Here is a 26,828-nt window from a genome sequence, read left to right on the forward strand (position 1 = left end):
GATGGCTGCAGCGTTTACACTGCTGAATTGGTCGCCATCTTTCGTGCCCTAGAGTATATCCGCTCCTGCTCAGGTGAGTCCTTCGTTATCTGTAGCGATTCCCTGAGCGGTTTACGAGCTCTCGACCAGTGTTTCCCTCGTTCTCGTCTGGTGATGGCTATCCACGAGTCTCTGCATACTCTTGCCTGTTGCGGCCGCTCTGTGGTCTTTGTGTGGATCCCCGGTCATGTCGGTATCCCAGGTAACGAACATGTTGACCGCCTGGCGAAAGAGGCCACCAGCAAGCCATCTCTGGACCTTGGCCTCCCAGAGACTGATTTGCGGGCAGTCTTCCGCCGCAAAATCTTGGCGCTATGGGACGAGGAATGGCGCGAACTGCCATTGTCCAATAAACTCCGTGCTGTCAAGGAGACGACGGCTGTGTGGCGGTCATCCCTGCGAGCCACTCGCAGGGAATCGGTAGTTCTTTGCCGGCTCCGCATTGGCCACTCCCGGCTGACACACAGTTATTTACTGCGCCGGGAGGACCCTCCTGTATGTCGCTGCGGGGTGGCTTTGACAGTGGCCCACATTCTGTTGGCCTGCCCCCTTTTAGCTGTGGTCAGGCAGACATTTGCGCTGCCTGATACGCTCCCTGCCCTTTTAACAGACGACTCCACTATGGCTGACTTAGTTTTACGTTTTATTCGGGCAGGGGGATTTTATCATTTAATCTGAGTGTTTCTGTTTTATTTTTGTTTTGTGTCGACTCTGGCCTTTGGCCTATGATTTTACACTGATTTTTTAATGTGTTTCTAAGTGGTTGGCTTTTCCTTTTTTATTTGTATGGTCGGCCAACCACCGTTTATCTCTATGTGGTTTTCGTTCGTTTCGTTTTGTCTTGTCTTTGTCTCAGTCTCTCCTGTTCTGTATCGTCTGTGATCTCTTCTGTTCCTCGTTTTTGTTCTCTGTGGGTGTTCTATGTCTTTGGAAAAAGGGACCGATGACCATGGCAGTCTGGTCCCTTTAATCCCCCAAACCAACCAAGCATACGACCGAGGCACACAGGGCCAACACCCGGCATCATGGTGTGGGGAGCGATCTCCTACACTGGCCGTACACCACTGGTGATCGTCGAGGGGACACCGAATAGTGCACGGTACATCCAAACCGTCATCGAACCCATCGTTCTACCATTCCTAGACCGGCAAGGGAACTTGCTGTTCCAACAGGACAATGCACGTCCGCATGTATCCCGTGCCACCCAACGTGCTCTAGAAGGTGTAAGTCAACTACCCTGGCCAGCAAGATCTCCGGATCTGTCCCCATTGAGCATGTTTGGGACTGGATGAAGCGTCGTCTCACGCGGTCTGCACGTCCAGCACTAACGCTGGTCCAACTGAGGCGCCAGGTGGAAATGGCATGGCAAGCCGTTCCACAGGACTACATCCAGCATCTCTACGATCGTCTCCATGGGAGAATAGCAGCCTGCATTGCTGCGAAAGGTGGATATACACTGTACTAGTGCCGACATTGTGCATGCTCTGTTGCCTGTGTCTATGTGCCTGTGGCTCTGTCAGTGTGATCATGTGATGTATCTGACCCCAGGAATGTGTCAATAAAGTTTCCCCTTCCTGGGACAATGAATTCACGGTGTTCTTATTTCAATTTCCAGGAGTGTATATATATATATATATATATATATATATATATATATATATATATATATATATACATCTAAAAAGAAAGATGATGAAACTTACCAAACAAAAGCGCTGGCAGGTCAATAGACACACAAACAAACACAAACATACACACAAAATTCTAGCTTTCGCAACCAATGGTTGCCTCGTCAGGAAAGAGGGAAGGAGAAGGAAAGACAAAAGGATATGGGTTTTAAGGGAGAGGGTAAGGAGTCATTCCAATCCCGGGAGCGGAAAGACTTACCTTAGGGGGAAAAAAGGACAGGTATACACTCGCACACACACACATATCCATCCACACATACACAGACACAAGCAGACATTTGTAAAGGCAAAGAGTTTGGGCAGAGATGTCAGTCGGGGCGGATGTACAGAGGCAAAGATGAAGTTGAAAGACAGGTGAGGTATGAGCGGCGGCAAATTGAAATTAGAAATTAGCGGAGATTGAGGCCTGGCGGATAGCGAGAAGAAAGGATATGCTGAAGGGCAAGTTCCCATCTCCGGAGTTCTGACAGGTTGGTGTTAGTGGGAAGTATCCAGATAACCCGGACGGTGTAACACTGTGCCAAGATGTGCTGGCCGTGCACCAAGGCATGTTTAGCCACAGGGTGATCCTCATTACCAACAAACACTGTCTGCCTGTGTCCATTCATGCGAATGGACAGTTTGTTGCTGGTCATTCCCACATAGAACGCTTCACAGTGTAGGCAGGTCAGTTGGTAAATCACGTGGGTGCTTTCACACGTGGCTCTGCCTTTGATCGTGTACACCTTCCGGGTTACAGGACTGGAATAGGTGGTGGTGGGAGGGTGCATGGGACAGGTTTTACACCGGGGGCGGTTACAGGGGTAGGAGCCAGAGGGTAGGGAAGGTGGTTTGGGGATTTCATAGGGATGAACTAAGAGGTTGTGAAGGTTAGGTGGACGGCGGAAAGACACTCTTGGTGGAGTGGGGAGGATTTCATGAAGGATGGATCTCATTTCAGGGCAGGATTTGAGGAAGTCGTATCCCTGCTGGAGAGCCACATTCAGAATCTGATCCAGTCCCGGAAAGTATCCTGTCACAAGTGGGGCACTTTTGGGGTTCTTCTGTGGAAGGTTCCGGGTTTGAGGAGATGAGGGTGTGGCTCTGGTTATTTGCTTCTGTACCAGGTCGGGAGGGTAGTTACGGGATGCAAAAGCTGTTTTCAGGTTGTTGGTGTAATGGTTCAAGGATTCCGGACTGGAGCAGATTCGTTTGCCACGAAGACCTAGGCTGTAGGGAAGGGACCGTTTGATGTGGAATGGGTGGCAGCTGTCATAATGGAGGTACTGTTGCTTGTTGGTGGGTTTAATGTGGACGGACGTGTGAAGCTGGCCATTGGACAGGTGGAGGTCAACGTCAAGGAAAGTGGCATGGGATTTGGAGTAGGACCAGGTGAATCTGATGGAACCAAAGGAGTTGAGGTTGGTGAGGAAATTCTGGAGTTCTTCTTCACTGTGAGTCCAGATCACGAAAATGTCATCAATAAATCTGTACCAAACTTCGGGTTGGCAGGCCTGGGTAACCAGGAAGGCTTCCTCTAAGCGACCCATGAATAGGTTGGCATACGAGGGGGCCATCCTGGTACCCATGGCTGTTCCCTTTAATTGTTGGTATGTCTGGCCTTCAAAAGTGAAGAAGTTGTGGGTCAGGATGAAGCTGGCTAAGGTAATGAGGAAAGAGGTTTTAGGTAGGGCGGCAGGTGATCGGCGTGAAAGGAAGTGCTCCATCGCAGCGAGGCCCTGGACATGCGGAATATTTGTGTATAAGGAAGTGGCATCAATGGTTACAAGGATGGTTTCCGGGGGTAACAGACTGGGTAGGGATTCCAGGCGTTTGAGAAAGTGGTTGGTGTCTTTGATGAAGGATGGGAGACTGCATGTAATGGGTTGAAGGTGTTGATCTACGTAGGCAGAGATGCGTTCGGTGGGGGCTTGGTAACCAGCTACAATGGGACGGCCGGGATGATTGGGTTTGTGAATTTTGGGAAGAAGGTAGAAGGTAGGGGTGCGGGGTGTTGGTGGGGTCAGGAGGTTGATGGAGTCGGGTGAAAGGTTTTGTAGGGGGCCTAAGGTTCTGAGGATTCCTTGAAGTTCCGCCTGGACATCAGGAATGGGATTGCCTTGGCAAACTTTGTAAGTAGTGTTGTCTGAAAGCTGACGCAGTCCCTCAGCCACATACTCCCGACAGTCAAGTACCACGGCTGTGGAACCCTTGTCCGCCGGAAGAATGACGATGGATCGGTCAGCCTTCAGATCACGGATAGCCTGGGCTTCAGCAGTGGTGATGTTGGGAGTAGGATTAAGGTTTTTTAAGAAGGATTGAGAGGCAAGGCTGGAAGTCAGAAATTCCTGGAAGGTTAGGAGAGGGTGATTTTGAGGAAGAGGAGGTGGGTCCCGCTGTGACGGAGGACGGAAGGCTGACCGATCCATCGTCATTCTTCCGGCGGACAAGGGTTCCACAACTGTGGTACTTGATCGTCGGGAGTATGTGGCTGAGGGACTGCGTCAGCTTTCAGACAACACTACTTACAAAGTTTGCCAAGGCAATCCCATTCCTGATGTCCAGGCGGAACTTCAAGGAATCCTCAGAACCTTAGGCCCCCTACAAAACCTTTCACCCGACTCCATCAACCTCCTGACCCCACCAACACCCCGCACCCCTACCTTCTACCTTCTTCCCAAAATTCACAAACCCAATCATCCCGGCCGTCCCATTGTAGCTGGTTACCAAGCCCCCACCGAACGCATCTCTGCCTACGTAGATCAACACCTTCAACCCATTACATGCAGTCTCCCATCCTTCATCAAAGACACCAACCACTTTCTCAAACGCCTGGAATCCCTACCCAGTCTGTTACCCCCGGAAACCATCCTTGTAACCATTGATGCCACTTCCTTATACACAAATATTCCGCATGTCCAGGGCCTCGCTGCGATGGAGCACTTCCTTTCACGCCGATCACCTGCCGCCCTACCTAAAACCTCTTTCCTCATTACCTTAGCCAGCTTCATCCTGACCCACAACTTCTTCACTTTTGAAGGCCAGACATACCAACAATTAAAGGGAACAGCCATGGGTACCAGGATGGCCCCCTCGTATGCCAACCTATTCATGGGTCGCTTAGAGGAAGCCTTCCTGGTTACCCAGGCCTGCCAACCCGAAGTTTGGTACAGATTTATTGATGACATTTTCGTGATCTGGACTCACAGTGAAGAAGAACTCCAGAATTTCCTCACCAACCTCAACTCCTTTGGTTCCATCAGATTCACCTGGTCCTACTCCAAATCCCATGCCACTTTCCTTGACGTTGACCTCCACCTGTCCAATGGCCAGCTTCACACGTCCGTCCACATTAAACCCACCAACAAGCAACAGTACCTCCATTATGACAGCTGCCACCCATTCCACATCAAACGGTCCCTTCCCTACAGCCTAGGTCTTCGTGGCAAACGAATCTGCTCCAGTCCGGAATCCTTGAACCATTACACCAACAACCTGAAAACAGCTTTTGCATCCCGTAACTACCCTCCCGACCTGGTACAGAAGCAAATAACCAGAGCCACATCCTCATCTCCTCAAACCCGGAACCTTCCACAGAAGAACCCCAAAAGTGCCCCACTTGTGACAGGATACTTTCCGGGACTGGATCAGATTCTGAATGTGGCTCTCCAGCAGGGATACGACTTCCTCAAATCCTGCCCTGAAATGAGATCCATCCTTCATGAAATCCTCCCCACTCCACCAAGAGTGTCTTTCCGCCGTCCACCTAACCTTCACAACCTCTTAGTTCATCCCTATGAAATCCCCAAACCACCTTCCCTACCCTCTGGCTCCTACCCCTGTAACCGCCCCCGGTGTAAAACCTGTCCCATGCACCCTCCCACCACCACCTATTCCAGTCCTGTAACCCGGAAGGTGTACACGATCAAAGGCAGAGCCACGTGTGAAAGCACCCACGTGATTTACCAACTGACCTGCCTACACTGTGAAGCGTTCTATGTGGGAATGACCAGCAACAAACTGTCCATTCGCATGAATGGACACAGGCAGACAGTGTTTGTTGGCAATGAGGATCACCCTGTGGCTAAACATGCCTTGGTGCACGGCCAGCACATCTTGGCACAGTGTTACACCGTCCGGGTTATCTGGATACTTCCCACTAACACCAACCTGTCAGAACTCCGGAGATGGGAACTTGCCCTTCAGCATATCCTTTCTTCTCGCTATCCGCCAGGCCTCAATCTCCGCTAATTTCTAATTTCAATTTGCCGCCGCTCATACCTCACCTGTCTTTCAACTTCATCTTTGCCTCTGTACATCCGCCCCGACTGACATCTCTGCCCAAACTCTTTGCCTTTACAAATGTCTGCTTGTGTCTGTGTATGTGTGGATGGATATGTGTGTGTGTGCGAGTGTATACCTGTCCTTTTTTCCCCCTAAGGTAAGTCTTTCCGCTCCCGGGATTGGAATGACTCCTTACCCTCTCCCTTAAAACCCATATCCTTTTGTCTTTCCTTCTCCTTCCCTCTTTCCTGACGAGGCAACCATTGGTTGCGAAAGCTAGAATTTTGTGTGTATGTTTGTGTTTGTTTGTGTGTCTATCGACCTGCCAGCGCTTTTGTTTGGTAAGTTTCATCATCTTTCTTTTTAGATATATTTTTCCCACGTGGAATGTTTCCCTCTATTATATATATATTTCTGAACCATTTATTTACAATAAGTTTGTGTGTGTGTGTGTGTGTGTGTGTGTGTGTGTGTGTGTAAGTACAATCTAACTTCTGCACCATTTCAGTGCAGTAGTGTTTGTAAATTGATTCTTTCATATAGTGTTCATTTAAAAAAAGACGATCATTCCACTTTGTACCTGTGGAAGGTACATTAGCCTATTTGTTTCAGTTGTAACTATTTGTCATGTATTATTGTTTTTCTGACATGTTTTACATCCTGGAGGACCTCCTCACTACAGATCAATTGGAATGAAAGTAAATCTAATCTAAAGACACCATATTTGTTGCTCCAATGGATGTTTAGTATTTACTAATGAAAGATGTAACAATGGGAAAAATTGTTTGAGACCACTGGTAGTAGTTTTTCTTTCACATTTGTGTTTTCATTTATCCTTCAATTGAAGACCTCCACAAAATACAGGCTACCTCCATAAATCCATAATAAAAAGCATCTGAAATATGTCATTGAAAAAATTCTGACTGTTGGTTTCATTTGAAAAACCTCTAATGTTTAAAATCCTTTCCACGTTCTGTCAATTGATCACAAACAGTTTAATTCAGAGTTATACAGTAGTGCACGTCACATCAAAAGGCAGCACAGTTTAGAACAGTTTTGTGCATTATCCTTTACTAACCATTGGGTTCAATCAGTTTTAGTCTTCTCCAGACAAGTTGCAGCAAAAAGCGCTTGACAACAATAAATCCTCTCCTTCGAACTGTGAACCGGTCATGCTTAAGTGACAGTGTAACTTTATTCATTTTTATCCACAGCAAGACTTCATAAGGCTTAGCAACATGCTAGATATTTACTTCCTCTGTGTTGTTGTGCATAAGCAAGCCTCACCCTATCACTCTCTTGCTGCACAGAGGTGCCTTTCAACATGTCACCTATTAAAACACTTTTTATTCTTCATTTTAATTTATTTCACTAATCTCAATTAGAAACTCAAATATTTGCCTTTTGCCTTTTGCCTTTGATCTGAGTGTTCCTTTAAATTTTTTTATTTACGTCTGTGGCTCCACACAATTCCTATTGATGGACTGTCAGTTTTACTTGAGTCAATGAGGAAAGTGATGTACACAAATGGCTAGTGGTGAGTGGGATTTGATTACAGCCTCAACTCCTTAAAGTTAGTGCTCCACTCGTTAGACAATGTAGACAGATATTAAGAAGGTTTATCTTCTACAGACCAATTCTTTGGCATAAGAACTAACAAAATTTTCTGAAACTAAAAAAGGTCTGTTTTATGCTGCTTGGAAATACTCATCCTATTTAATATTAATATGTATTTCCCAATACATTTTCCTGTATAATATGTCATTTTTTCATTAGGAAATCAATCTCAGAGTTCAACGACAGCAGGTAGTGACATACCGGACGACAATTCAAGCTGAAAGTCCATGGCGATTGCAGCAGATCCAAGATGCTGGCAACCATCTGCAGCAGGCCATAGTTCATACTGAAGCTATTGATAAGGATTACATGTTCAAGTAAGCAGAACGTAAAAACTTCATAAATTTGTTTTTTAAAGTGATTCTTTCAGCCCTTTCAGATCATATTTTTGACATGGACATTATTTGAAAAAAATGTATTATATTATTTACTACTTGTTTGGAGAAGCAAATAAGTTGCTTGCGTATGAATACTTCCAAATTCGTTTCCCTGATGAATAGTGCAGGCATAGTAACATTTAACTGCCAAGTTAGAGTTTGAATGTTCTGATCTTTCAAGTACATATTTCTGGTAGTGGTAAACGTCTTACAAATCAAAATGAAAGGAAACCGACTATTGAGAATGATTTATATAATATTCCATCTTACTTGCAGATTAGGTATAGATGTCAATGCTGAATTTAGTACTGCAGTACACATTAGTTCCATTATAATTTGATTTTATTGCTACAGCAGACCACAGATTTGTTGGAATGATTACTATGACTAAATGTGATCTTGCAATTTAAATCGTTGCAGTTTCATGATCTACAGGGCCGCTAAATCAACTATGCTATGCTGTTGTTGTTGTTGTGGTCTTCAGTCCTGAGACTGGTTTGATGCAGCTCTCCATGCTACTCTATCCTGTGCAAGCTTTTTCATCTCCCAGTACCTACTGCAACCTACATCCTTCTGAATCTGCTTAGTGTATTCATCTCTTGGTCTCCCTCTACGATTTTTACCCTCCACGCTGCCCTCCAGTACTAAATTGGTGATCCCTTGATGCCTCAGAACATGTCCTACCAACCGATCCCTTCTTCTGGTCAAGTTGCGCCACAAACTTCTCTTCTCCCCAATCCTATTCAATACTTCCTCATTAGTTATGTGATCTACCCATCTAATCTTCAGCATTCTTCTGTAGCACCACATTTCGAAAACTTCTATTCTCTTCTTGTCCAAACTATTTATCGTCCATGTTTCACTTCCATACATGGCTACACTCCATACAAACACTTTCAGAAATGACTTCCTGACACTTAAATCAATACTGGATGTTAACAAATTTCTCTTCTTCAGAAACGCTTTCCTTGCCATTGCCAGCCTACATTTTATATCCTCTCTACTTCGACCATCATCAGTTATTTTGCTCCCCAAATAGCAAAACTCCTTTACTACTTTAAGTGCCTCATTTCCTAATCTAATTCCCTCAGCATCACCCGATCTAATTAGACTACATTCCATTATCCTTGTTTTGCTTTTGTTGATGTTCATCTTATATCCTCCTTTCAAAACACTGTCCATTCCATTCAACTGCTCTTCCAAGTCCTTTGCTGTCTCTGACAGAATTACAATGTCATCGGCGAACCTCAAAGTTTTTATTTCTTCTCCATGAATTTTAATACCTACTCCGAATTTTTCTTTTGTTTCCTTTACTGCTTGCTCAATATACAGATTGAACAACATCGGGGAGAGGCTACAACCCTGTCTTACTCCCTTCCCAACCACTGCTTCCCTTTCATGTCCCTCGACTCTTATAACTGCCATCTGGTTTCTGTACAAATTGTAAATAGCCTTTCGCTCCCTGTATTTTACCCCTGCCACCTTTAGAATTTGAAAGAGAGTATTCCAATCAACATTGTCAAAAGCTTTCTCTAAGTCTACAAATGCTAGAAACGTAGGTTTGCCTTTCCTTAATCTTTCTTCTAAGATAAGTCGTAAGGTCAGTATTGCCTCACGTGTTCCAGTGTTTCTACGGAATCCAAACTGATCTTCCCCGAGGTTGGCTTCTACTAGTTTTTCCATTCGTCTGTAAAGAATTCGTGTTAGTACTTTGCAGCTGTGACTTATTAAGCTGATAGTTCGGTAATTTTCACATCTGTCAACACCTGCTTTCTTTGGGATTGGAATTATTATATTCTTCTTGAAGTCTGAGGGTATTTCGCCTGTCTCATACATCTTCCTCACCAGATGGTAGAGTTTTGTCAGGACTGGCTCTCCCACGGCCATCAGTAGTTCCAATGGAATATTGTCTACTCCGGGGGCTTTGTTTCGACTCAGGTCTTTCAGTGCTCTGTCAAACTCTTCACGCAGTATCATATCTCCCATTGCATCTTCATCTACATCCTCTTCCATTTCCATAATATTGTCCTCAAGTACATCGCCCTTGTATAGACCCTCTATATACTCCTTCCACCTTTCTGCTTTCCCTTCTTTGCTTAGAACTGGGTTTCCATCTGAGCTCTTGATATTCATACAAGTCGTTCTCTTATCTCCAAAGGTCTCTTTAATTTTCCTGTAGGCGGTATCTATCTTACCCCTAGTGAGGTAGACCTCTACATCCTTACATTTGTCCTCTAGCCATCCCTGCTTAGCCATTTTGCACTTCCTGTCGATCTCATTTTTGAGACGTTTGTATTCCTTTTTGCCTGTTTCACTTACTGCATTTTTATATTTTCTCCTTTCATCAATTAAATTCAATATTTCTTCTGTTACCCAAGGATTTCTACTAGCCCTCGTCTTTTTACCTACTTGATCCTCTGCTGCCTTCACTACTTCATCCCTCAAAGCTACCCATTCTTCTTCTACTGTATTTATTTCCCCCATTCCTGTCAATTGCTCCCTTATGCTCTCCCTGAATCTCTGTACAACCTCTGGTTCTTTTAGTTTATCCAGGTCCCATCTCCTTAAATTCCCACCTTTTTGCAGTTTCTTCAGTTTTAATCTACAGGTCATAACCAATAGATTGTGGTCAGAGTCCACATCTGCCCCTGGAAATGTCTTACAATTTAAAACCTGGTTCCTAAATCTCTGTCTTACCATTATATAATCTATCTGATACCTTTTAGTATCTCCAGGGTTCTTCCATGTATACAACCTTCTTTCATGATTCTTAAACCAAGTGTTAGTTATGATTATGTTGTGCTCTGTGCAAAATTCTACCAGGCGGCTTCCTCTTTCATTTCTGTCCCCCAATCCATATTCACCTACTATGTTTCCTTCTCTCCCTTTTCCTACACTCGAATTCCAGTCACCCATGACTATTAAATTTTCGTCTCCCTTCACAATCTGAATAATTTCTTTTATTTCATCATACATTTCTTCAATTTCTTCGTCATCTGCAGAGCTAGTTGGCATATAAACTTGTACTACTGTAGTAGGTGTGGGCTTCGTATCTATCTTGGCCACAATAATGCGTTCACTATGCTGTTTGTAGTAGCTTACCCGCATTCCTATTTTCCTATTCATTATTAAACCTACTCCTGCATTACCCCTATTTGATTTTGTGTTTATAACCCTGTAGTCACCTGACCAGAAGTCTTGTTCCTCCTGCCACCGTACTTCGCTAATTCCCACTATATCTAACTTCAACCTATCCATTTCCCTTTTTAAATTTTCTAACCTACCTGCCCGATTAAGGGATCTGACATTCCACGCTCCGATCCGTAGAACGCCAGTTTTCTTTCTCCTGATAACGACATCCTCTTGAGTAGTCCCCGCCCGGAGATCCGAATGGGGGACTATTTTACCTCCGGAATATTTTACCCAAGAGGACGCCATCATCATGTAATCATACAGTAAAGCTGCATGCCCTCGGGAAAAATTACGGCTGTAGTTTCCCCTTGCTTTCAGCTGTGCTTGCTATGCTGTGTATTATGAATAGAAACTTGGCGAGGTGCTCTATCACTGATATGTATCATCTTCAGAAGAAAACTCCACAAAAATTACAGCACATATAGAAAATGGACGCACTTGAGTAGATAGAACATCTAACAAAGTTGAAGTGACTTATACAGTCTCAAAGTAAATTTATTCACTTATGAAATTTTTTACCAACTATCATTGTTCATAGTAACAAGATATTTACATGTACAACACAGAAAGGTGTGAAATATGCAGCTATAAAACTTTTGATAATCAACGCACACAAATAAAATGTCTGCGACATACACAGGATGTATGTGCCTCGGAAAATCAAGGAAAACTGGGCATTTTTTCATCTGGAGGAAACTGGGATAAACACGAGAATTTTTTAGAATTCCAGGAATTTTTCATTGTTTTAATTTTCAGTTAAATTTTTATAATGTTGACTAGTAAGAATTGATACTCTAACAAATAATTTTTCTTTATCCTGCTACTGCAGAGTAATATTACAGCAATAAAATGTAAATGAGAGAGAAACACCAAAATAAAACTTAAGTTGCAAAGGGAATGCTCCATTGTAACATTAAAATGCAGTGCACACATGAGTGTCATCCAATAGCAAAATGCGTCAAAGGCTTTAGGATGAAGATTATGCAATACTTCATAACAACAAACTGTTTTCAATGAGCATAATGTCACAGCTGTTTACATTAGGTTGGTTTGAGCAGTTGCCAGCGAGCTCATGCACATGTGCAGTTCAGTTGGATATGAGTAGTGCTTTCTCCCACATTTCTACTTGACATGTGGCTGTTAGCTGTAGAAGCAGTAGCAGCAAGTAGCCAGATGCTACATGGAATAAATTTTCTGGCATACCCAAGCTGGCAGATTCATGTATGCCCAGGAGCAGTCTGTGTTGTAGTGGAGCAGGTAGTCTCCATGTGACCCGTGTTTATGTTATTGATTTTGCTGTTTCCTTTTATAGCTCTCATGCCACATGAAAAAAAGCCTAATTTCTGTGGCTGGGAGCTATCAAGTGAATTAAAGTATGTGCGCATAATTATGGAATACTAAAATATGTTCTTAGTTCTGGTTATAGAAAAATTTATTTTTTTAAGAAATTTGTATTTCTTATTACTAGCTTGTCGCAGTGCTGTATTGATGCAACATCACAGTACTGCAGAGTACAAATTAAAAAAATATCTATCTTAAAATCACAAAGTAACAAAATATTAGGGTACTTTGAGTTATAGTGTTTAGTTTTGAAATGAATATTGTGACAAGGCCTGCTTTCTTATTTTGCATTCCTTATCTGGATAGGATATGATAAAACAATTGCACCAAGTATAATAACTCCATATTTCCCCTCTGAACAACATGCCTCAGTGCCGCACAGGGTCACATGATACCCCATTACACATGAAATTCCAAAACAGAAATGCAACAAAAGGAATACAAGCAGAGCAGACACAAAACTTGGGCTTTCTACATCATCACAGGAGTGCATGCGTGGTAACACTTGTTTTCTGGCACTCTCTGGCAAATCTTCAAACAAACCTATTTCGAACAGGTCTCAGAAAAATATTGTGAATTGCGGTTTGAAAAGCATTACTTTCAAAGTAAATTTCCTTTTACGCAAGATGAATTATGTTATGTGTGAGAATGTGCAATTAATTTCTTAAACACAGAGCATTTGACTCTCATTTAAACCTCAAAACTTTGAGGACTACCCACTTAGAAACCCTTGGGTTGCAGAAGACCACACATTTATGTCATTATTCAAAATGTTTCTGGCACATTTGTGTGACGTATCTTAAAAGCTAAAAGACCAGTATTATATGTGAAAGCTTAGCTTTTTGTGTAGCTGTACTGTATGTATATTAATTTAAACCATTAACTTTTTGTGTGTTTGCGCTACGAAACAGTGATGTTGCTATAGGCTGACTACATCACATGTCCTATGCTCTGAATGTCTGCTGTCAGCAACTGCCTAGATCCTCTGACATTAAGCTATGATTGACTTACAAAAACACATCACAATATTGATTTCAATGCTTTAGAAACTAATGTACTGTGTTGGGTGGAATTTGAATTTATACTTTTGTAATATGAAAATATGCAGCATACATGTTTCTGCATATCAGAGATCTTTCGAAACAGCGTTTTTTCTTTTCTTTTCTTTTTTTTTATTTGTTTCTTAAAGTGCTCAGAAGTTCTACACCAGTGTATAAAATATAAAACCTTAACTATTCAAAGGACTGATACGTTTTACAGTTCAGCGGGGAAGTGTACTGTCACTTAACACAGAGAAAGTATATTTTTAGCTGAGAAATCTGCAAAAAATCCAGGAATTCTTTTTCCTTGTCCACATATACATCCTCCACACAGAAAAAGTGATTTCAAATGCAGATTACATATGTTTCTCCTTAACAATTCATTTTATATCATTGAGGGGTTCTGGAATAGATATAGTCATTTTTAGAGGAAAAAGAATGGAAAGGACCAGCATGGAGACATTGATGCTCTCATGATGGGAATGTGGAGTTAATAAATTATTTTATTTTGTGCAGATGAAAATCTGAGACTGACAAACTCGCACATAAACTGCAATTTAGGGGTGAGCTTATCAGCAACCTGCATATTTTTGTTTTCTAGCTGGCACATTGCATTAGACATGTTGCTGATGAGAGTTGTAAGCTTCACAAGCTTGGAGAAACAAAATATTGAAGCAGCAGGGGGAAAATCAGGGAAAAGGAGAAGAGCCAGAAGTCTTTTTATATCACAGTATATATTAATATAATAGAGGGAAACATTCCACATGGGAAAAATTTATCAAAAAACAAAGATGATGTGACTTACCAAACAAATGCGCTGGCAGGTCGAAAGACACACAAACAAACACAAACATACACACAAAATTCAAGCTTTCGCAACAAACTGTTGCCTCATCAGGAGAGAGGGAAGGAGAGGGAAAGACAAAAGAATGTGGGTTTTAAGGGAGAGGGTAAGGAGTCATTTCAGTCCCGGGAGCGGAAAGACTTACCTTAGGGGGAAAAAAGGACAGGTATACACTCGCGCGCGCACACACACACACATATCCATCCACACATATGCAGACACAAGCAGACATCTTTCGACCTGCCAGCGCTTTTGTTTGGTAAGTCACAGTATATATTAAATTTGATCAAAAGGAAAATTCACTTTAAAAATTACAAGGAGATAACAGTATATGCTTTGTCAGTGCATACCTTCACGAGGCAGAATTTTAAGTACTGCAGATAAATATGTATGTAATCACAAAGAAAAGGTTCTAACTTTTAAAACTATTAGTCCCTTCTTTGGGTCAGTTAGAGAGGGTGCAGTATTAGTTGGAGGCAACTTTAACCTCCCGAGTATAGACTGGCATGCTTATGGATTCATTGTGGGAGGTACAGACAGACATTCATGCAAAATACTTTTGAACACATTTTCTGGTAGCTGTATTGAACAGCTAGCTAAGCAGCCCACACACATTGGAGACATTTTAGGCCTTGTAGCTACGAGTACGCTGGATCTTATCGACAGTGTCAACATAGGAACGGGGATTAGCAATCATGATGTCATTATACCAACTATGGTTACGAAAGTTAATAAATCAGTCCAGATGGCTAGGAGAGTGTTTGTGCTAGATAGAGCAGATAAGCAGTTGTTAGCATCTCACTTAGGCCATTAACTAACATCACTTAGTGCCAGTAAGATGGACATACAGAGCAATTAAGGGCATAGTAAGATGGATGTAGAGAGGAATTATGGGCAAAGTTTAAGCAGATTGTAAATTGTGGTCTTGAGATTTAGTGTCTAGTAAGTGGATAAGGGATGGAAAAGACCCTCCATGGTTTAATAACAAAGTTCATAAGATGCTAAGATAGCAGAGGCTGTTGGAGAACACACAAATAATGACAAGCAAAGGTTAGTAGAGCTTCATGTGGCCACGAAAAGGTCTATGCGCAAAGTGTACAACTACTACCACCATCATACCTTAGCAAAAAATCTGGCAGGTAACTCAAGAAAAATCTGATCATATGTAAAATTGCTAAGCGGGCCTAAGGCCTCCATTCAGTCCCTTGTTGATCAATTGGGTGTGGCTGTTGAAGATAGCAAAACAAAAGCCAAAGTTTTAAATTTCATGTTCAAGAAATCATTCTCACAGGAGAATTGTACAAACATACCATCATTTGACCACTGGACAGACTCCCGTATGGACAACATATTAATAAGCATCCCTGGCGTAGAGAAACAGCTGAAAGACTTGAAAGCAAATAAATCATTAGTTCTGGATGGAATCCCAAATCGTATTTACGAAGAGTATTTTATGGCATTGGCCCCTTACTTAGCTTGCATTATTTGTGAATCTTATCACCCAGCACAAAGTTCTAAGTGACTGGAAAAAAGCACAGTTGACTCCTGTACATAAGAAGCGTAAAAGAATGGATCTACAAAATTACAGACCAATATCCTTAACGCCAGTTTGCTGCAAAATCCATGAACATATTCTCAGTTTGATAATAATAAACTTTCTTGAGACTGAGAAGCTTATGTCCATGACTCAGCATAGTTTTAGCATGCAAAACTCAGCTTGCCCTTTTCTCATGTGATATACTGTGAACTATGGATGAAGGGCAACAGGCTGGTTCCATATTTCTAAATTTTCTCAAAGCATTTGACGTGGTGCCCTGTTGCAGGCTCTTGACGAAGGTATGTGCATGTGGAGTAAGTTCATAGATATGTGAGTAGCTCGAAGTCTTCTTATGTAATAGAACTCAGTATGGTGTCCTCAATGGCGAATATTCATCAGAGACGAGGGTGTCGTCAGGCGTGCCCCGGATTGCTGCCGTTCTCTGTATACATAAATGATTTGGTGAACAACATGTGCAGCAACCTGCATTTGTTTGTTGTTGATGCTGTGTACAGTAAGGTGTCAAAGTTGAGTGACTGTAAGAAGATACAAGACAACTCAGACAAAATTTGTAGTTGGTTTGATGAATGGCAGCTACCTTTAAATGTGGAAAAATGTAAGTTAATGAGAATGTGTAGGAAGAATGCTCTTGTAATGTTCGCATACAGTATTCGTAGTGTCCTGCTTGACACAGTGAAGTTATTTAAATATCTGGGCATAATGTTGCAAAGTGATACGAAATGGAACGAACGTGTGAAAACTGTGGCAGCGGAAGCAAATGGTCAACTTTGGTTTATTTGGAGAATTTTAGGAAAGTGTGGTTCACATGTAAAGGAGACCACATATCCTATTCTTGAGTACTACACAAGTGTATGGGATCCGTACCAAGTTGGATTGAAGGAAGACATTGAACCACTTCAGGGGTGGCCTGCTAAATTTGTTACTGGTATGTTTGAACAACATAATGAGGCCAATAGCACAAGTAATTGGTGAAGGAAAGATGAAAGCTATGGTGTTTGCAGATGATCTGATGATTTGGGGGAATGAGGAGGAGGAAGTAAAAGAGCAGTTAGACATATGGGAACAAACAGTACAAGAATATAGGATGAAATTTAATATAAATAAGAGTGAGATGATTATCACAACAAGAACAAAGGAGAGAGGAACAACTGGAATAACAATTGATGGGAAACAATTGAGGAAAGTGGAGAGTTTCGAGTACATAGGAAGCTTGGTACAGGAAGATGGAAAAAACAACAGAGAAATAAATGAACGGGGGAAAAAAGCAGAAGCATATCGGAAGAGTGGTAGAAGCCTGATATGGAGCAAAGATCTAACACACATCAGTAAAAAGGTTATATATACTATGTCTTGATCCTGACATATGCATCTGAAACCTGGGTTATGAAAGGAAGAGGGAAAAGCCAAGTTCCAGCTAGTGAGATGAAATTCTTGAGGAACAATATTGGAGTAACAAAGATAGACAGGTTAAGAAATGAGAGGATCAGAGAGTTAATGAAGGTGGAACCATTACAGGAGGAGATAGGGAAATCAAGGCTGAGATGGTATGGGCATGTTAAACAAATGGGGGAGAACATGATACCCAGCAGGATACATGAGATGAAACTGGAAGGAAAGAGACCAAGAGGAGGATCGAGAGACAGGTGGCTGAAAGGAGTGGAGGAATGCATCCAGAAGAAAGGAGAAGACTGGACCAAGGTGAAGACAGAGAGATGGTGGCAAGTCAGAAGATGAGGGAGAGGCTTATGTTCCAAACAGACCCAGCCAGAGGCTGGAAACTGTTCATGATGATGATGATGATGACGATGATTTAACAACACATAAGTGTTATGGAGATGCTCCGAGAACTCAAATGAGAATCCCTGATGGAAGGCGATGTTCTTTTCAAGGAACACTTTTGAGAAAATTTAGAGAATTATTGATCTGGATACCTCTACCAGAGAGAGCAATCTCCAAAAGATGAGGTTTCAGAATGATGAACTGGATGCTGTAAAGCCAGCTTGCTGTGATGAGAATGCCGAAATATGCCAGTTGTATGGGTGTCCATGAGGAGGATTTCAAGCAGATGTGCAAGGGACCTATTTACTGCTGTACGATGAATTGTGTTGTCTAGATCAGCAAAGCAGACTTGTCCAGTGTATGATAGAACATTTAACATGCCTAAGCATTACCACAAGCCACGGTCCAGCTTTCTATCAGTATTGAGCTCTTACAAAGAGAATTTGTTTTCACTTTGATTCTACCAATAATGTTTACAGCTGTCCTTTATCAAGTAGGAATCAACATTGTCCGTTTGCACTTTGTATATTACCAGGTCATGACAGCATTCATTGCAGTATCTGGCATTACCTTAAAGAAACATTGAAAGAATACTCAGCCAATATTGTTGATGAATAATGCAACCAGTCACGAATATATTCAAAATGCTTTTTTCCAATACCATGACTGGTTTTGGGCTACCATGACCACCTTCAGATGGCTAACATTTCCAATTAAACTGATGTTTTGGACAGCAGCATGTCTTCTGCTCATACAGTGTGCAAGAACATTTAAATATTTAGAGCCACTTTATATGTAGTTTCAGTAATAAAAACGTGATAATGCCACTGCAACAGTTGTGTACATTTTCGTACATTCCAGTGGATGATGATTTGTTTTGTTTTGGTTTGTCAGGTTTTCCAGGTTCAGGTATAAGCTGCACTGCGAACAGTCCACACAAAGTAAACAAATAACAATGGCACTTTTCATAATATTCTTAATGACAGTGTTGAGCTTCACACTCTATGCTTTTGTTTACAACGTAAAGAGTATCCTTTAAGCAAAGATATGAAGATATAATTCAGTTCCTATTGAATATAAATGTAAGCTAAGCAAAGTACATATATGGGATGTGCAACATATTAGCAACAAAAAAATGCTTGAACTCTAAGAATGATTTTATTATTACAGGACTATATGTCAGGTTGTTTTCAGTAAGTATTTTTTAATGAGATATTATAAAGCCATCAGATTGCATAATGCTAGGAAACCTGGAAATGGTTCGTAATTGTTAAATATGTGTCTCCTCCCTCTCTCTGTCCATCTCTTCCTCCTCAATCTCTCTGTTTATCTCCCTCCCCCCCTCCCCCCCCCCCTCCCCCCCTCTCTGTGATTCTCCTTCCTCCACCCATCTCATCCTTCCCCTCTCCCATCCCTGTCCCTCTTTTTCTCTGACTACTTTGAGCCTAGTTTATTGGTATAGCAAACAAGACCTTGATTGGGAGTTGAAGTTACTTAGAATGAATTGGGGAATTGGTTGGGATCATTGGTATACGGGGTGCGAGAGAGACCTCTCCGATTGCTGGATCTGTGAGGATAGTATCTTCAGTGACAGTACTTCGCATGGTTTCAATCTGCGAATGCATAGGATTACAATGTTTTGTATGTTTTAGATTCCACAGTAGTATTCTAATCATAAGCTGATAAGTCATAAATACAACTTTCCTGTTTTCTGTTAAAACTAACTGCAAGGAATAAAACGAAAAAGCACATCGTTGTGTATGCATATTTTGTTTAAAATTTATATGTAAGGAGGAAGAATATATGTAGGAGAAACAATTTGTCTAATGGTTTTAATGCCCTGATATTGTAGTTCAAATTGACTACAAGAAATAAAACTAAGCCACACATTTTTCACAGCACATTTTCTTTCTCACAGTCAGCTACAATGGAAAACCTGTTATTGTTGTTTTAAAAAATATATGGGCTTTGTCCATCTACGTGAATATTTACTAGTGTGTTGTGCAAAAATTTCACGCAAATTAATCAGTAACTTTTTCAGATTTTTGTTATCAATATTTGTCTAATATAGCTTAAATTTAGTAGTATGTTACATTTATTAAAAAATATGCAATCTGCTGCTGACTAAATTTTATTAGTGTGTCATGTGAAAATTTGAAATAAATCGGTCAAGTGCTTGTTGAGCCTTAACTTGCTTTTTATAGTACCAGGTGTACAACTTTGCTTCCACCATTTGCTGATAGGTGGCGACCACGGTAAGAAGCGATTGAAAGAAACAGAACGCAGATGTCAGGCAGTTAGCTGGGTCCTTGGTCAACATAACCTCATTCAAACATTAGTCAATTTTTGTCTGCATCATAAAGTTGTACTTGATTGAAAATGTCAGTTTACGAGCCTAATTCTCATCATTTGTGGGAGGTGTTACTGTTTTGTTTCAGTATGAAGAAAACAGCGGGTAAGTCTCATTAAATGCTCTCAAGTACGTGTGGTCAGGACACTATTAGGGAAAGAATGTGTCGTGAGTGGTTTCAACGCTTCAAGAATGGTGATTTTAATGTCATAGATCGGCATAGTGGTGGAAGAGAGAATGTATTCGAAGATGTAGAATTGGAGACATTGCTGAGTGAAGACTCATGTCAAACTCAAGAATTAGCACGATTAGTGGGAGTGACACAGCAAGCCATTTCAAAATGTCTCAAGGCTATGGGCATGATTCAGAAAGAAGGAACTTGGGTCCCATGTGAGCTGAAACCAAGAGACATTGAACGGTGTTTGTGAACAGCTGCTTCAGAGGCAAAAACGGATGGGATTTCTGCATCGCATTGTGACCGGGGACAAAAAATGGGTTCATTACACTAACTCTAAATGCAAAAAAAAAAAAAAAAAAAAAAAAAAAAAAATCATGGGGATATCCCGGCCATGCTTCCACATCAACGGCCAACGAATATTCACGGCTCCAAGATCGTGCTCTGCATTTGGTGGGACCAGCTCGGTATGGTGTACTATGGGGTGTTAAAACCAAGTGAAACAATCACAGGTGCTTGTTATCGAACGCAGTTAATGTGTTTGAGCAGAGCATTAAAAGACAAACGGATGCAATACAGTGAGAGGCACGATGAAGTGGTTTTGCAGCATGACAATGCTCGACCCTACGTTGCAAAAGAGACCAAAACGCACTTGGAAACATTAAAATTGGAAGTCCTACACCACCTGCCATATTCTCCAGACATTGCTCCCTCTGACTATCACCTGGTTAGATCAATGGTGCATGGCCTGGCTTACTAACACTTTCGATATGAAGTAGTCACAAATTGGATCGATTTGTGGATCGCTTCAAAAGAACAATAATTTTTTTGATGCAGGGTTTGTACACTGCCTGAAAGATGGGAGAAAGTAGTGGCCAGCAATGGAAAATACTTTGAATGATACATGTGTAACCAATTTGTTTCATTAAAGCCTCAAATGTTGGGGAAAAAACAGCGGAAGCAAAATTGTACACCTTGTAGTGTAGGTAAATTAGACATACATATACACAAATTTATATGTACAGAACTTTTGATGGTTGTTAACAGTTTATAAGTTACTTGATAGCGGTACAGAATTAAAAAGATGAAGCTTGGGATTAAGGATACATATTTGCCCAACATTAGAGTTATGTAACTTTATACTGCAATCATTAACAGGTTTATTTGGAATATAAATATATGCAAATTACATTGTGTTAAGTTTTTGGAAGTGTTAAAAATTAAAGACTTTTGTTAAGCTATGGCGAGTGTTGACTTTGGTGCCTGTACCTCTTCATCTATAGGAGTTGTTAGGATGTTACATAGCGCAGGTGTTCTTCTATTGCAGTGTGGGAATTCTTGCATAGATTTGTCTGTTGGATGTCCATGTTGTGTTTTTGTGTGCACAGCCCAAGAAAATGATGTAAAAATTGTGTGTTAGCCAGCTCCAGTTGCTCATTTAGAATGTATTCAGGTGAACTGAAGGTGTGAAATATATTTCTGGTTCTTCTATGATGTCCATGCTATTGCATTTGTTAGTGCTGCATAGTATGTACATATTAACTTCAATGTTAGGAACAGTGTATCTGTGTTGAACCATATGAGTGGCTATTGCAGATTTATTCTAACTTACTAGGCTAAAAGGCATCCATGTGTTCAAGGTATCTTACATTAAAGCTTCTGCAGGTCTGTTCAGAATAAAAGCTTAAGCAGTTGTCACAATCTTGTAAATTCCTAATTTTTTTCAAGGCCTGGGCTGGTAGTTTTGGTGCTATGGATCATGTTGATGTTGCACCATGTTATTTATGTGGAAGTTTATTTGAACATGTGTCCTTTTGAAAAGATTTGCTACTTGGCATGATATTATACCTAGGAATGGAATGCGTGCAAATATATATAATTTTTCTGGTGGTTGTGAATTTATCGCAGGTAATTTTCTATTTTAATTTTATTCTATAGGTGGTGAATTATTTGTGGATTACAGCCATTATTTTCCACTTCAGTTTGGATAATATTGATTTACTTCTCCTTGGAAGATGAAGTAAGGGAAATTTTATGTACAAAGCTTAACATGGATCTGAAATAACCATTTTGTTTTGTGTGGGGTGGCATGAATTGCAACAGTTTGGAAAGGATAGATAACTCACCACTTAGAGGAGGTACTGAGCTGCAGACAGGCACAGTAGTGAAAATGACTACTAAAATTTAAGGTTTTGGGCAATGTCCTTCTCCTGAAATAGAAAAACACACACACACACACACACACACACACACACACACACACACACACACACACACACAGAGCCACTGTGTGGGCACTGGAGCCTAGGCCCTAGTGCCCAGAGACAGTGGCTCTGTGTGTGTGTGTGTGTGTGTGTGTGTGTGTGTGTGTGTGTTCCAGCACCTGGAGACAGTGGCTGTAAGTATGTGAGTTGTGTGTGGCATGAAAAATTAATTGTAATTACATTCGTGGTGGTAGTAGGGGTAGGGGTAGGTGGGGGTGGGGGGGGGAGGGGGGGGAGGGGAGGTTGCTTTCTATGATTTGACAAGCATAGTTTTCATACATTTTTATTCTAGTATCAAAATCAACATCTTCCAATATTTTTAATTTCATTTTGAAACAGCAATACCCCAGCTTCTGGAGAAAAGCTGAATTAATTCCTCTCATAAAAATAAGGAAGTATTGTACATACCCCAGTATGTTCAATAGTGTTGTCCTCACCAGCTGTATATGGAAGACACTTAGTACAAGGCCAACTACCTCATCTGGATGTTAGAATCAAGGTTACTGTTTTGTGTGGGCTTAGGAGATTTCACTCTTATCTTTGATAACCTGTGTCTGCTGGACACAGCTATACAGCACACTTTTCTGTGCAAGCACTTTTTAATTGTTATCTTCTTGTACCTAGAGAAGAGCTATGGTATTGCATTAGATGCAACAAAATATGCTCAACCACCTTTCAAGTATGTGGCTTTTAAGGATGACTTCAAAAATTTTAAAATCTGGTGATTCATTGGGGTTCCTGGAGCCTCAGATTCAATGCTGACAAACTTTGTTGTCTTTATCTACACATGGATGCAATAAAACTAATTTTCTGTATCCCTGACACCTTTTCATAGGTACCTTCTGTACAGCACCTTCCATATTTCATTTGAGAGGAGATTTCTATTAATTCTGGTTGATCAGTGTGTATAGAACCATGCTTCATAACGAAACCTTATTTGTATGGTGATGGGCACATCTAAAATTTCAGTAGTGTTGTGTTTGATGTTCATGAGTACTAATATTTATAAATGTGCATAATTGGAGTGTACCAATACTGTATTCACTATATACATATTTTATTTAAATACTTCTGACTTTGGTTTATAGAATGCTCACCTTGATGATCAGCTTGCATTTAGTGGCAGCTATGACAGTGTTCTTAAAGGATTATATGAGACTATGCCTTTTGAGTCAAGTTTTGAGAATTACATGAAGAGAAACAGCTGTAATGTCTTAAGCCATCATTGTATTCTTATATAATCATCAAATTTTATGATGTACTTGGGAGTTCTCACCACTCCTTGTAATTCTTATTGTAAATATTTTGTCTTTGTTGAATTTATTGTAAGAGAGTGAAAGTTTGAAAGCTCTTGAGCAAAAATCGAGTGATTCTGTAAAATTCATTGTTATTCACTAATGTCATCATTACTGGTATCCTTCGAGGTATCAACATTGGCAATAAATTCATTTCCTCTTTCCCCATCATCCTCAATGTTGTTCACTAACTTTTAGAGTATTTTAGATACAGCACTTCTTGAGTGGTTTTACAATCATTGGTGCTTTGATGCTTTTTGAGGCAACTGAAAGCCAGTGAGCAGTAATACAAAGTGCAGCACACTTAGTTTTTCATGTTGTAGTCAGTTCACAGTTTGCTTCACAAAACCATTTTTCGTACTGTTCTTGAACATAACCTTTGAAACATTTATTTATACTTACATCTGGGGGCTATAACGCAGAAGTCATTCCTTCAGGAATAATGACAAGGTACTGTCTAGGCTGTGGATCTTCTTTTTTTCATTGTAACTGAGATGACCATGAACTGCGTGAAGACAAAACATTAGCGGTAGTTTCGATAGCCTATTAGGACAGAATTTAGAGATGTTTCGGAGTCAGTCAAGCATTAAAGTTCATATCCAGACCTTTTGTAGGTTTTGAACAATGGCGTCATAAGGGAAGGGCTTTGCATTTTTAGGAATCTCAGGGCTCTTTTTTTGCTTGAAGATTAAGACAGGGAAAATTTGCACCCATCTGCTGTGATTGTCATCATTACAGGTATGCACTGTTTTTCATTCCCTGATATTTTGATGGTAACTTCTTTTGCTGTTCCCTTCTTGTCAGCTGTGTAATTAAGTGGCATATCAAATCAAACTGGCTTCTCAACAGCATTGACTATTTGGCTCATTAAAAAGTTGTTCTATTTCTGAATTGTGATGACAATGATGCAATTCATGAAGTTTTTTCTTAAAATCCTGTGAAAGTTTCTGCCATATTGTTGTCTGATTTTATAGAAACAAACCCACCTGTTTCATAAAGCAATCAACCCATCCACAGCTAGCCTTAATCTCTTGCCTGAGAATATTAAGAACTGCAGCCACCTCTTTTGCTTTGTTTCGTTTGGTGTCACTAATCACAGATTGCCCATTCTTCCTCCTTTCAGGGATGAATTCCAAAACTTTTACTTCAACAGGATATCTTCCTTTGCGAGGGCCAGTGAATTTCTGTCTAGTATGGATAGTTACAACTAATGTAAATATCTGTTTCTCCATAAGCGAACATTACTGTTAATTACTTTAAACTCTTGTCCTGCCCTCCTGTTACCATATTTTTCAGCGCAAGGAATTATTTTACATTTGGAAAGAAGAATCGTACAATATTCTGTGTGCGTGCCTTCCATTTCGCAATTACCTTATGCAAACATACTACATAGTTGTAGGTCAAAAATAGTGTAACGAAGTTGAGAACTACAGCAGTGCATTGTGACATAAGGAACACTACCTAAATTTCAGTAATATTGCCAATGAATGACAGATTCAAGTTTATACTTGAATGTAATGCGCCAAGGAATCGTATGTGTGCTGCAATGTTGAATATTGCATATGGTAAAAAAGTCCACGTTAGATTTGTGTAAACATAGTGTCAAATTCAACTTTGTCGCTCACACCTAAAAATAAATAAATAAAAGGAGGCTATCATAAATAGGTTTTCAAGACCAAGAATGATTCAGAGCTACTGGGTCACTGTGTTAATAAATTGCAGTTGAAAGCACGAAATACTTAAGTTAATACATTTGGTGTTTTCTTTAAATCTGTAACTGCCATTCATGGTTGAGATGTTTACTAGGAAACCTCTTTCCTTAAACCAAACTGCAACATATCTTCCCCTACCAATCAGTTATGGTTTCTCCCACTAGTATGTAGTTTAACATGTCTGTAATAGCCATTTGAAATGCTCAACAGGTCATCAGAAGAAGTACTTTATATATTGGGCAACATACTGGGAGCCTTGCAACGTGCCCGTACCAGTCTCATAGTGCCTCGTAAGAAGACTATTGATGACCTCATGAGAAGCAGGAATATGGTAAGTCTGAAGTGTGTGCATGCCAAAGTGTAGTATCTATCCTAAGCCATGAACATTGCAGCAAACCATCTGCTGCAGAGTGGAAGACTCATTGTGCAGACAGCCCTATCCATTACACTGTGTTGTGTCACATGTTTCCACCCAAATGTTCTAACAGGAATGTAGGAAAGCTTTTGTGGAGTTTGGAAGATGGGAGTTGTGTACTGGTTTATCAGACCATGAAGTGCCCTATGTGACACAAGTGTTGCCTGCAAAATTCAAAGACAGAGCTTTTGTTCACCTCTGACATTGATTTTTAATCAGCAAAGAAGTTTCATTGCAAAAAAAAGAGGGAGGGTGAGGGTGTTGGAGTGCCATTCCCTACAGTATCCGTCAACCGAAGGGTGCTAGTCCAACTAGAAATACAGAAATACCTGGAGCTTGCAGAACAGGAGAGAGAGATACTAATACATAAAAGCTTTCAGCTGAGCTGTGATTAATTTGCTGTTTCAAGAAGATTACTGTGTGTGGAAAGAAGTGTAATAGATTCAAAGTTCTTATTTTCAGGACACAACTTTTAAATTGATGAGCAACTACTGAGTTGTAATTAAAATAAGCCACATCTCTCAAGAGGTAAGTGGGAGTTATGATAATGGTAACAATAATAATAATAATAATAATAATAATAATAATAATAATAATAATAATAATTCCTGTGGAGGCCCGGGAAAAGAATAGGCCTCCGGTATGTTCTGCCAGTCGTAAGAGGCGACGAAAAGAACAAACCACTAATAGGGCTAACCCCCTTTTTAGTGTGATTAGTTGGTTCAGGACAGAACTAAAGAAGCCTCGGACAAGCGCCGTCATGGTCGGGGACGACGCTTGAACCCTATGCCCGCTCACAATGGTAACGACACTGCTAGACAACTGGAAAATGATTCAAATCCAAATAGAGGTGTTTTGCAGGATATGCTTCCTGCAACC

General features: G+C 40.8%; 1 protein-coding gene across 1 annotated transcript in view; it reads left to right on the top strand.

Moving 5' to 3' along the window:
- Positions 1-26,828, top strand: part of LOC126462417 (protein rogdi) — an 83,567-nt gene that overhangs the window by 25,264 nt on the left and 31,475 nt on the right. The window contains exons 4-5 of the mRNA XM_050096071.1: positions 7,767-7,924; positions 25,745-25,865. Of these exons, the coding sequence (XP_049952028.1) occupies positions 7,767-7,924; positions 25,745-25,865 (279 nt within the window). The remainder of the gene's footprint in view (positions 1-7,766; positions 7,925-25,744; positions 25,866-26,828) is intronic.

Source organism: Schistocerca serialis, chromosome 1, assembly GCF_023864345.2.
Source record: "Schistocerca serialis cubense isolate TAMUIC-IGC-003099 chromosome 1, iqSchSeri2.2, whole genome shotgun sequence".
NCBI classification, from domain to species: Eukaryota; Metazoa; Arthropoda; class Insecta; order Orthoptera; family Acrididae; genus Schistocerca; species Schistocerca serialis.